At 45.1% G+C, this 12101-nt stretch overlaps 5 protein-coding genes across 5 annotated transcripts; 4 read left to right on the plus strand and 1 right to left on the minus strand.

The window, feature by feature from the left end:
- Positions 1-200: 200 nt before the first annotated feature.
- Positions 201-1271, plus strand: LY89DRAFT_670390 (uncharacterized protein; the record flags this gene model as incomplete). Its single annotated transcript, XM_018213158.1, has 2 exons — positions 201-795; positions 856-1271. 2 exons carry the CDS (start codon positions 201-203, stop codon positions 1269-1271), a joined length of 1011 nt encoding a protein of 336 aa, XP_018070206.1.
- A 1289-nt stretch (positions 1272-2560) lies between these two features.
- LY89DRAFT_734998 (uncharacterized protein) lies at positions 2561-3121 on the plus strand (the record flags this gene model as incomplete). The annotated part of the gene is made up of 2 exons (XM_018219961.1): positions 2561-2784; positions 2839-3121. The coding sequence occupies 2 exons, from the start codon at positions 2561-2563 to the stop codon at positions 3119-3121; spliced, it is 507 nt and encodes a 168-aa protein (XP_018070207.1).
- Positions 3122-4460: 1339 nt separating this feature from the next.
- On the plus strand, positions 4461-6135 carry LY89DRAFT_618505 (uncharacterized protein). Its single transcript, XM_018210840.1, has 6 exons — positions 4461-4826; positions 4873-4918; positions 4965-5222; positions 5270-5442; positions 5493-5717; positions 5772-6135. The coding sequence occupies exons 1-6, from the start codon at positions 4717-4719 to the stop codon at positions 5974-5976; spliced, it is 1017 nt and encodes a 338-aa protein (XP_018070208.1). The 5' UTR covers positions 4461-4716; the 3' UTR covers positions 5977-6135.
- Positions 6136-6412: 277 nt separating this feature from the next.
- Positions 6413-8435, plus strand: LY89DRAFT_719548 (uncharacterized protein; the record flags this gene model as incomplete). Its single annotated transcript, XM_018218502.1, has 4 exons — positions 6413-6616; positions 6667-7193; positions 7239-7653; positions 7709-8435. Exons 1-4 carry the CDS (start codon positions 6432-6434, stop codon positions 8433-8435), a joined length of 1854 nt encoding a protein of 617 aa, XP_018070209.1. The 5' UTR covers positions 6413-6431.
- A 215-nt stretch (positions 8436-8650) lies between these two features.
- Positions 8651-10878, minus strand: LY89DRAFT_670394 (uncharacterized protein; the record flags this gene model as incomplete). Its single annotated transcript, XM_018213159.1, has 9 exons — positions 8651-8839; positions 8889-9046; positions 9160-9252; positions 9306-9616; positions 9680-9794; positions 9862-10008; positions 10160-10303; positions 10357-10741; positions 10795-10878. 9 exons carry the CDS (start codon positions 10876-10878, stop codon positions 8651-8653), a joined length of 1626 nt encoding a protein of 541 aa, XP_018070210.1.
- Positions 10879-12101: the final 1223 nt, after the last annotated feature.

The following is a 12101-nucleotide window of genomic DNA, read 5'->3' on the forward strand; positions in this document are numbered from 1 at the left end:
TGGATACTTTGGGTTGTGACACACCTGCAGTGGTGAATCCGTGAGATGTGTAACAAATGGAGATTTGAATCACAGCAACCTGGTGAACATGATTCAACGTAAAATTGTAGAATGTCTATATATTGTGGCATCTTTCTCTTGAACCTACAAAACTTCCTTCAATCAAGAACTGACATTCAACCATCATCCTATCACCCATCATGTCTGTCACAAATATCATCTTCGATCCAGAGGGGGACCTCCTTCTCCGCCTCCTTGAACCAAAAACCGGCAGCGCAGTCGAGGACAAAGTTGGTCCTTCAGCTCCTGAAGCCACTTCGATGGAGGAGTTCCACATGCTGGTATCCTCGAAGCACTTGAAGTTAGCATCACCAGTCTTCAGAGCCATGTTTCAGCCAGGATTTCTCGAAGGCCAAATTCTCCAGTCTCAGGCTCGCGCGCAGATCGATATGCCCGACGATGATCCAGAGGCTTTTGGCCTATTGATGAATGCCATCCACGGACTTTCGAGCAAGATGCCAATCACGGTCAACTTAAAAACTCTGACTGCATTAGCATTGGTGGTAGATAAGTATCAATCAGAAGCAACTTTTCCATACGCTCAACGATGGTGCTTGGTGCTCGGCGACGCATTTGATTGGAAAAATGCGCCCATGTCAGGAATTGTCTCTTGGTTGTGTATCTGCTGGGTATTCAAGATGCCACAAAGCTTCAAGATGGTCAGCCGTGTTGCGGAACGAAGGAGTAGCTCGAGATTAAAGGCTGTTGATCTTCCTCTTCCGGAAATTGTGTTGGGTAAGTTCATTCGCCTCCATCGTTCATGAACCCACCCAGAAAGATTCTCACAGGATATAGATCGTATCGAGGCCAAACGCCAGTCTGCCATAGATGAAATCATCCAAGACTTGAATCTCAACTACACCAAACTCAGTAGCAAAGTTCTTCAATGCAGACACAATCCCGGCGCTCCGACTATTCGCGAGATAAAGTTCGCCTGTGACAGCAAGGTACTGGGGACTTTGATCAAAGGCCTCGCTACTCAGGATCTGTGGCCTTTGCCAAAGGCGCCATATGAAGGGCTGAGTTTCGACACGGTTGTAACCCGTGTGCGAGACGCGAAATTCAACGCCCCTTGCACCGAGAAGCATTTCACTCCATCGTTTAAGGCCAATAAGGTGGAGAAGGATATGGACGGACTTGACCTTGATACTTTGATGTCGGTAGAGAAGACTTCGAAAACACTTCAGCAGCTCAATCTCTCAAAGTCTTGAGAGAGAAGGAGTGATTGTGGCTTCGTGTATAATAGAATAGCATGCATGATATTACAAACGCTTGTCCAGAAATGATTTTTTCTCTTAAAGAGGGCCACTATCTGCGCGATATTGTCAACATAGCGCTGTGATCAAGTGAAAGACGCACCTCAGCTTATTCAGTATGCTCGGGACGACTTTCTTTTAACATTGTTACAGTGTCTATCAGCCTTGTTGTTGCTTCAGAATGTCTAGAGCTTTCTTGAAAGATGATCTCGAATTCTGTTGCTTGATCGTAAGGGAGGTCCCAACATCTCATGTCTTTCACGATGCAAGTGTGAGTCTCTAACGGAGGTGTGGGAAAGAAATTGGTATGCTGAGTAGCTCTCATACACTCTCAATCTGTAGGTGGTGTATGGGAGCGAGTTGGCTCGCTTCAAGCTGATGAGAGCACAAAGCCCTCTGATACAGCTCTTGTTACGAGCTTCAAGTTTGTTTAATGGTTTATGGCTATGTTTGGCTAATAGGGAGGACATGTACGACACTCTCGAAGTCAAAGGAAAAGGGAGGCCACTTGGTCTTCTGAGAATTTCCGAAATTCCGAAGTGAAATTTAATAGAAAACCATCCAGGCAATGAATTTCTTCATGATAGAAACTGGTACTATTACATAGATGGCTTGCTATTCATGAGCAAGAATGCCTTGAAGGAGCTTCCCCTTTAGCCTGATGTTCCATACTTGTAGATAGTACTTGCTTGAAGACTTGTGCTGTGATCGTGTCTTCATTTGGTAACTAAAAGCTCCTTACAGAAGTCGCTATGCTAATATCAAGTACCCATTCCTGAGCAACGCTCGCTTTTGATGTTTCTTTTTTTTCGAATTCCTTGGACTCTCTTAGTCGAAGTCGAGGAGCTCATTTTCTCGGTTAGGATTAAGCGAGCCAAGGGAGAAATTATTCGGCTCCGCAGTAAGCTGACGAGGCGCCACTTACCTCCAAAGTCAGCGACTCATGTGAGATGAACCTTGTGACTTTAAAGGCTGAGAAGGACAGGGTGCGGCCGCACGAAACTATCTGATCCTAGGAACAGTGTTTGACATCATTCTCATATTGTAGAATTAGAAAATTGTGTGCCTTCTCAGGTCAGCGCTTACCATCGTCAGCATGAAAGGCTACAGATAGCCGAGCTTCTACGAATTTATCTACTCTGAGGTTACATATATAAGATGAGCTCTATAGCTACTTGTCTTAAATGATACAACTCCACAAAAAAACTTTCCTCGAGCTTGACTGAACCTCTATCTCAAGCATTATGAGCCCTACACCACGAACATCCCGCAAGAGCCAGCGAACCTCGCCTTATCCAACGAAAACTAGCCATTCCCCTGCGATGAACTCGAAAGCTACCTTACCAAAACCTTTCATATCTTCAGAGGCTTTTTTGTCGAATTTGATATTTTCAATTGTCATCCAGGACGATGAGGATATTTTCGAACTGGTGTTTGATCGCTCTTTCAGTCATGATCTGAACGAGACGTAAGTACTTGACTTGGAAGATGTTTCAACGAAATGAAGGCTAATACTGAAAAGTGCCAACGGCACGCACTTGACCTTCAATGGAATGAAGGAGTTTACATCCAATCTCCGTTCTGATATCAGTGACCGGAGACTTGTATCGGAATCATTCGTTGTTATGGTCGGAGATCCTGAAGGTCTGACAGGTACGGTGGCACACAGCTTTCAATTTACTGGCACGCAAGCTGCTGAGAATATGAAGAGCTCAGTAGTGGCCGTCGTCAATGTGAGTCTCGACGAGGAACAACAGAGGAAGATCAAGATGGAGAGTTTCGTGTTCAGGACAGACAAGCTTTAGCAGCGCTGCAAATTGAAGGGGCTACACGAGCTCGCAAGCAGTGGTACTAATCGAGAAACTAAGAGAGAGAGCTTCTGATTCTTTATATAATTTGGCTTGGAATTTTTGTGTGCTTCTAGTCGAATCACGAGCAATATTGTAAATTAGAGGATATGCAGATAATAGACTTTGAGGAAACTCTTTCTCGATCAAAATGTTCTTTAAGGAAAATCGAATTTGAGGAACATCTTATTTGACAAGAACTTTCACATATTCAAGATCTGAAATGTTTCAAAAATCTGGGCATCCAAATGTATTTTCAATCTAGAAAGATGGCGCGGGAAGACGTCGGAAGAAGTGGCAGACATTGCAAGTTGAGATGCCATTGCTCAAAGTTCAATGTACAAGGACGAACAAAGCTCCAAGGGTAGCTGAAATTGTTGAGATGCTCTTAAGGACTTGGAGGTAATATCGGAGCATATCAATGCTTATCATATGGTCTTGAACATGAAATTACCTCAACATTTGATAAAGGTCATTGTGGAGGCGCTGTATTCGGACTTTCAGTGCATGAATTCACTGCCTGGAATCTATATTTGGGGCTATAACGTCATGAGAGAACTCACTTCCGGCAAACTCTCGACTAGTAGATGTAGTCGTACGGCTTTTACCTATCTACCAAAACGACTATTGAGCGTGCAAGTCGAAGTTGTGTGTTCACGTGACCAGATGCTTTTGTTGATTTCATTAGCCTTGCCCTTTTCAGGAGAAAGAAAGTTTCTTTAAAGTAATAAGAGGCCCAATGTACCAAGTCAAGTCTCAAACAATGTTCGAGGTTGCTGACAATCGCTAATTTTCCGTTCGATGCAGTTATCCTAGCCGCGGGTATTTAGCCTCTTGCACATCCCCATTTTTGGCACTCGGTTAGCATCTTTCCCACATGGGGTTCGCAAGATCTCCCAACACTGAGTTTTTCTGTAAAGTCTTACATCAAATTCAAGTTCGGGTTGATGCCCTCGCCTGACGACGTCCTCTGCCCAGAAGCAGGAACAATATTCAGGTGTTGGAACATACTTTTGCTAACCACACATGGTGAGCCCCACGTCAGTGGCAGGGAGGCGAACAAAAAACAACTTTGATCCCAATCTTACAATGCGAATTCATATTATCCGAGCCACAGCCGCATGCATTAATTGCTGATAAGACCCCCTGGACCTCAAGTATTTCAATAAAGAACCATTTTCCTGGCACCAATCCGAATTTTCCACATGGATGTGGGGCTTTTGGTCGTCACCTTAGTAGCCTAATGAAACGGCAGTTGATATTCATGGTTGAGGTAACAGCTTTGTACCTTGTCCGTGGACGTTACAGTATATCCTTTCGGGAGGATATTTTGCATCGGCTCAAACGACTTCATATCAAATCCTTGGAGAATTTGTTTTTGATATTGAAAGGCAATATGCAATGGCTATCGGCGCGGCAATCGTAACTTGCTGATCTAAAAGTGAAGACTTCTCGATGATGTCCCTGAACTCTCAGATAATCATACTTGTTGAGGATTTTCGCTTGTGGTATCACTCGTTGTTGTTTCTATTGTTTCTGCACCAAGAAGCAAGATGCTGTGGAGTTCCCTAGTAGGCGCTCTAGCGCTGGTTGCCCCAACGAATGCCCTCATTCGATTTGGTTGTTCACAGTTGGTAGTGGATCGCCTGGATCCATTGGTACAGTACGTCCCCGTAAAGGAAGCATAAATCCAGCGCTCACCTTACCAGGCCAGGTGTTGAGCCGTCTGCACACCTTCACCAGATCGTTGGTGGCGTAAGTCCTTCACAAAAGCTCTTGGGAAGTAGCTAATACGCCATAGAATACCTTCAATGTCACAATGGACCCGAATAATGACATCGCAAGCATGGCCACTTGTACCACCTGCCAATTCAGCGAAGACTTCTCAAACTATTGGACAGCTGTGCTGTTCTTCAAGCATAAGAATGGCACGTATAAACGTGTCCCGCAGATTGGAAATCTCGGTTTTGATAATGCGAATGGTGGCATGACAATTTACTACATGCAAGATGCTCTCTACAACATGAATCAAAGTTCGAAAGTGACGGCTTTCAAAAAAGTGAGAATATCCATATCACTTCATTCGGCCGATGCTGATTGAGCTAGGGATTCCGCATGATCGTTGGAAATCCAACCATCACAACAAAGGAAGACGCGAGAAAGTTCCGACAGATTACATATACATGTTTGCAAGATATGGCGACTCGAGGTCCAGAGACGATGGAATTTCCAACCTCTTATTGCCCGGCTGGAATTTTGGCGAACGTTCGGTTCCCAACGTAATTATATGAGGGTCGCATATTCAAATTCACTTGCTGATATTACACAGATGCTGGGACGGAAAGAATTTGGACAGTCCTAATCATGCAAGCCATATGGCATATCCAATCAGTGGAACCTTTGAGAGTGGAGGTCCATGTCCAGATAGCCATCCCGTCAGAGTGCCTCAATTATTTTATGAGACGAACTGGGACACCAGAGAGTTCAAAGATCTTTGGCCGGCCGATGGCACAAGCCCTCTAACATGGAGTCAGAATGGTATGGGTACAGATCGGTAAGATACAAATCACGCGCAACAAAATGACACCTGTTACTGATAGCTTCGCAGCGAGGGATATGGGTCCCATGCCGATTATGTCTTTGGATGGAAGGGTGATGCTCTCCAGAGAGCCATGGACTCGAATTGCTACGTCAATTGTACCACATTGAAGACTCAGACTATGGAGGAGCAGAACAAATGCTCCCTAGCAAATGTTGTCAAAGAGCCGATTGATGGCTGGTTGCCACAGTTGCCAGGCAATCCGACTGGTTGATCGCGATCACCGCTGTACAACCTCCAAGAAGTGGAAGACTAAGGATTGAGTTAGAAGGATGTGATACAAAAGAATGAGTGATATCAATACATTTGCAAGCGATCCTCCTGTTCCCCATTGGGAACGGAAGGAAGTTGGGGATTATAATCACGTGATGCGTAAAGAATTCAAAAAACTTCTGATACAATAAGGCATTAAACATCTGAAAACTCTTCAACGGTGCCTTTGATATGTTGCTAGTTTATCAAATTCGTTGTCTAAGAAGTGAAATTGCCTAATTCACCCTCAAAGCAAGACTCAGCTCGGGTCAAGCCCCCTTTTCTTTTTCGGATATCTCGCTTAACTAAGTCCGAACACCTGCATAATACTAGGCCCAGAACTCTCTTTTTCATTTGCAAGCTTCTCTTCATGCCACATGGTCTCAACTCTCGAGCAACCCGCAACCCAGATTCGCGATGTCCGAAACCATGCAGGCATGTCACGAGCGGTACAGAAGCTCCAGGGCCAAAGAAGGTCGCTTGAAGTTGAGCACATCATGCACGGAGTGCCACAGACGAAAGCAGAAGTGCGATCGAAAACGTCCGTGCCGAACTTGCACAAGAAGATTCCCGCAGGTTGCATGTATCTATCGCACCCTTGAGTAAGTCTAGGAAAAACACCTATCGGATCTCCTCCGCTGACCTTGCAAAGTAACAGCAGCATTACGAGTCCTATTGAATACCTACTGCAAGATAGAACTGCATCATCATCGCCATGTCGGGAGGTCGCAAAGATCACTTGTGCTTCAGAACAAGAAGCAAAGAACTCGCAAAATGGCAAGCCAGCAATCATCTCGTACTACCGGAAATTAGGCTCTCTATATCAAGACTTTGCTCAATCACATGATCTCTGTTCCAACAGCGTTGATCTTCATGATCCATCTACCTACCAGCAGCTTCTGACTACTATGGTCTCACGGATGTCTGGAATTGTGGAAGGCAAGATGGGCAGCCATGAGAATGACCTTGGATTTTTTGAAGATTCCAATGAAAATTCCTCGAGGTCCTGGGACAGAGATCCATTCATTAGAGATGGTTCTCAAAGGATGGAGGCACGGCAGATGCTACAGAAGGTTACACGATGCCCTAAACCGAGCAGTTTCAGCATCACCTCAGTCGATCCATTGCACTACCTTGGCGTGAAACCGGTCGCCCAAAGTTCAGAATTACTCCAAGCGTGTAAGTGTTAAGAGAATTAAGTTGTAACTAAGCTCATATCAATAGTCGTCAATCAAGTCGCAAGATATGTCACCTCAATTGACGGCCGCTGCCAGCCCAATTATTACAATGATGTTTGGGTTCCATGGTCCATGAAATCACCATTGCTTGCGAATCTGGCAATCTTCACCGCTTCATGCTATCAAGCAGAAGCATACCGGAGAGCTCCGAAAGAGTCACCGGTTGTGTTGAGATACAAATGTGATGCGCTGACTCAGCTCAATGGGATGCTCTCCAACAAGGATACTTCAACAAGTAACGAGGTCATTGGCGCAATCATTATTCTGATTATCAATGAATGGTATTGGAGTGGCTATGAAGTGGTCCAAGGACATCTGAATGGCCTCAAAGAGATTGTAAGACTGCGGGTTGGGCTGGGAGAGCTAGGAATGAGCGGTTTTCTGAGAAGGATGATCCTCCTGTTAGTACTCCGCTATCCCTTTTATTGCTACTCCAAGGACTAATATATGATGTAGGACCGATTATCAAATGGCCATATCATACAAGCAGGAGCCAACATTTCCCCACAATGTTGAAAGACCTGGCATACACCCAGTTCACATGAACTCTCCGTTCATCCGATCGCGGGATAAATTCTCGAAGCATATCGATCAACTAGATATCCGCCGAGAAACAGCTGCGCTTCTAGACGATATGCGGTCCCTCCTGTTGGTTGTTTTGAATCATGTCGATCGTGAGATGTCCCTTTCAGAAAAGAACAATCTCACAGCAGCATCAATCGCAATCAAAGACCGCATTTTTGCTCTACCAAGTGGAACAGGCGACTCGGATCCTTTGGCAGGAGACTACATCTACAAAAGCTGCCGTATCGCTGCCCTGATATACTGCAAAGCAATAGTGGAGAAAGTTTCTCTCTCGAAAGCCTGCACACTGTGGGACCTGGACTATCTTTGGGTGAATATGTGGAAAATTAGATTGGCGCGTTGGAAGCAAATACCCGGCATATTTTTGTTCGTCATTCTAGCGGCGCTTCCAGCAGCCCAGGACACAGCTCATGGTCGCTTTCTCAAGAGTACGCTCAAGACGACGGCGGCACATATCTCCATTGACAACTGGAATGTCGTGGACAATTGTTTAATGGCTCACATTAAGCTCTCAAGATGGTTGAGAGCTGGTGCAAAGGAGGTAATTGGGAGGTCTGAGCCGAAGCCACTTGAGTTTGTGCACATGTACGAATGTTGAAGAAGGAAAAAACGGACGTTTATGGATGTTTTTCGTGACTATTTCAAAGTCTAAAGTTGTCCTCCTCGATTGAAATCAATTGAGAGGGTCGGCAGAAAATGTGACGATGGAGAAATGGGATCTCTGCGAATAATTTCTCTGATCTAATGATATCATGTCAATCTTCAAATTCACATACTCCATGTGCGACTGAACGCAAATCTCCCTATCTTCGATCACTGAGCAACACCACCAATAGCGATGAGCTTGTTACTTGAAGTGACGTAGACATGGTTGTTACCAAAAATTGGACGATGGAACTTTTGTAGCCCTCCACTACCCGGGAGTGTGATTTGGGTCAAGACGCTACCATTAGGGACAGCGTGAAACGCTACCAGCCCTTTAGATGTATCAGCTAACCAGACCTATAGAGTTGGTATATAAGCGTGTATAGGGAGAGAATGAGTTGCTTACAATAGCGGTCCCAGCAACTCCGTTCAGACTCGTCACTGTTGGAGTGTTGTGGCAGCCCAAGGGGATATTGCTTTCGGCTGCAAAGGCAAAGTTCGGTTGACCTTGAGCATTGAGAACTTTCTTCCAAGCTTGCAAGGCTCCACAGGTGGTGCAGAAGCCTTGAAGAGATTAGCATGACGATAGAATTTGGGAAAAGATAGTAAACGATAAGCAACATACTATATAAATCCTCCCTCCAATGGATAACTGCCGATTCCACTATAGAACGAACCAGCGAAAGTGAGCTCTTGTAGCACTGATGAAGTTAGCCTGAAACCTTTTTTTTCGAAGTCAGATAACTTGCCTGCATCAGAACTGTTGGGTCCTGGTATCCGGTTAGCAAGACCTCTTTTCGAAGTCAGACACTCAATGACGCACCCATCTTGAATCCGCCAAGATTATCCGCGTTAACAACATATATCACACCAGCTTTGCTCCCGGCGACCCCAACACGATTGACACCACCTCCAGAGAAAGTGATAGGGTCCAACAGGGTGACACCAGAAGAGGACAAGTCTTTGTCTCCAGCATTCAGCTTTTCGTAATTGATTGGCGAGAAGTAGTCTTGTTGTTTGAGGAGTCCTGTTACAGGATCAACCCCAATGTTCACAATCGCTTGATCTAAAGTGCTGGTGCCTGCCTTGCCGGGCGCTGGGGACCGGTAGGACCTTTGTTGGCACCGGGGCCATCTCCATTACTAGGATGAGTGTAAGAAGTTATCCAATGTAGGGAGATTCATTTCATAACCCTACCCTGTGGAGAAGAAAACTCGATTGTTGACCGTGTCGGCAGCAATACCCATGCCCGATTGCCATATGCCAGCTTTCCCGCCCTTTCCAAGAAGGAGATTAGGGTCTGCTGGCTCACCTGGGAACAAGACTGTTAGCGCTGCATAACCCCAAATAAGGTTCTTGTTGTTGGGGCCTTTGCTCACCTGGAGATACTTCCATTTCCATCATGTCCGTGACACCTTTGCTAGGAGTCTTGCTGACTGCGATCAGGATATCAGTGTAGTTCATTGAATCGCAGTGTCCACCGAACCCGGCAATGACGCTGTCACCAACTAGCCATTTAATTTGCACTGTAAAAGGTCGAGAACATAATAGATAGGTTGGGAAATTAGTACTAGTAATCTCTCAAAAGCTCACAAACACACGATGTTGGCATGCCCACAAACACCGGAGAAAAATTCTATGTCCAAAGTTGTCAAACTAATAAGGAAGTAAACTTACTCATCGCCAAACCAGGACGTTGCAAGATTGTGCCTCCAATGAAGTAGCGCTGAGGATCATTGGATGCTGGTCCCTTGATTAAGACTGGATAGCCTGGGACAATCGTCAAGCTTGGGACGTTCAGTGCCCAGAATTTATATGCGCCTGGTAATATCTCAGCAAGGTTGAATATGACGGAGATGGTATGAAGAATAGACCATTGATGACACCTTGAGGACCAGGTAAGCCATTGCAGTAGCCCTTGGTGAAAAGGTACATGATGTTTGAAGTTGTATCAATAATCGGAGTTCCGGTGATCCCGACTGTAGCGCCATCATTGCAGTTTGAATCAGACGATACATATGGAGCATCGAGAGTGCGACTGATGATCAGAGCACCAGTGGTACTATCAAGTATCCGTACAATATTTTGGATGGAAGCCAAGATGACAAGTTCTTTCGTAGTATTGGGAGCCGTATATACCAAGGGATTGGCATAGAACTCCTCTGCAGTATTGTATTTCATCGTCCATTTCTTTGTGTAGCTTGAGAGAAGTGCTGGAGAGATGTTGTGGTTGGGAAGGTAACCTGATTGAGGAGGGTCCTGGTCATGATATTATTAGAATCTAGGAGTGTGATCAAAAACATAAAACTTACGGCATCTCGGGGCTCGTCAGTTGGAGCAAGAGAGTGGACAAGCACTGGAATAGCGCTACAACGGACAAAATGAGATAACTTCATGTTTATCTCGAGGTAAACGTAAACGAACGTGTGAGAATGACAAAAATAAGTAAAGGGGAGTTGATGTATCGGGTGAATCGGAGTTTTGATATAGTACTTAGTCTTTTATAAATCTACTTGGAATGCGGGCGATTGACTTGATCTCTGCAGCTGAAGCAGGTCCAGAAAAAAACAAATCCTTGCCCCGGACAAGCAGATCTCCATCTGGAAAGAGGCGTGATCTGACTGTGGGGAGATGATTCTGTGAGAGCAGTCCAAGTTACCATGTGGTGCCTTCAAGAGTCAACCTGATTGGTCCAAGTTCTCTTGGTGCGATGCCGCATGTTGCCCCTGCGTGGTGATGCCGCACAGAAACTTCCTGGAATAAGAATAGGGGTAGTTGTCGCTTATTTAGGCCTACGTGTGAGACATCACATTGTTAAATACGAGCCAAAATGAAACATATTGAAAAGATACATAGCTTTCGCAGCGGCCCTTAACAATTTCGGTATATCATGAGTCAACTAAACGTTTCCAGTAAGACTTGTTGCTTGTCATTAATCTCGCATTATCATCTTACCTAACAATGCCAAGAGATGTTAAACGCTGTCGCAGGCGAAACGATGAAATAGCTTCAACTCAAGACAAATCAGCTTATGAGATGATTCTCCTAAGGCTTAAATGAGGATACAGTGGCTGAGATCTTGCAATGCCAGTAGATTTTCTCGTCTACGGTATTCTGAGTGCATCAGACCACTGCAGATGGCAAAGTCCGCGGTCTGCGCCAGTGAAGTTCGGGATAGGAAAATTCGAGAGGAGATCAATATCAATTTCGTCGGGTGGCTGCAGGCAGTAATTTTGATGTTTTGCGATTATTCACATCACACGAACAGAGAAGTGAAGCGCCACGCCAACAATTTTGATTCGAAGTCCCGGTGTATTCCCGAGCTGAAAATTTTTACCCTAGAATCCTTTCTTCTCTGTCTCGATATTGGTACGAAAATTTAAGGTTCACGTCACACATTAGGGTTTCCCCGATTGACGACCCCGCATTTGAACAGCCACGCTTGATGCCGCCTCGAAAAGTCAATTGATCACTCGATGTTTCTAGTTCCTTCAGTAATCCTATATTCCGTAAGGCTTTAGACTAGAATGAATTGATGACAGCATATAAGTGCCAAGGGCAGAAGCTAAGTCTGATAGTTCTGATCCTACCCCACATTCACAACTCTGTTTGCACTCTC

Source organism: Mollisia scopiformis (assembly GCF_001500285.1).
Source record: "Mollisia scopiformis unplaced genomic scaffold LY89scaffold_14, whole genome shotgun sequence".
Taxonomy (NCBI): domain Eukaryota; kingdom Fungi; phylum Ascomycota; class Leotiomycetes; order Helotiales; family Mollisiaceae; genus Mollisia; species Mollisia scopiformis.

Excerpts from the sequence above, each read along its gene's own strand:
- LY89DRAFT_618505 (XM_018210840.1), top strand. The coding sequence starts at position 4,717 with ATGCTGTGGAGTTCCCTAGTAGGCGCTCTAGCGCTGGTTGCCCCAACG. Across the intron at positions 4,827-4,872 it reads CGCCTGGATCCATTGGTACA|GCCAGGTGTTGAGCCGTCTG; the intron begins GTACGTCCCCGT and ends TCACCTTACCAG. Across the intron at positions 5,223-5,269 it reads AAGTGACGGCTTTCAAAAAA|GGATTCCGCATGATCGTTGG; the intron begins GTGAGAATATCC and ends TGATTGAGCTAG.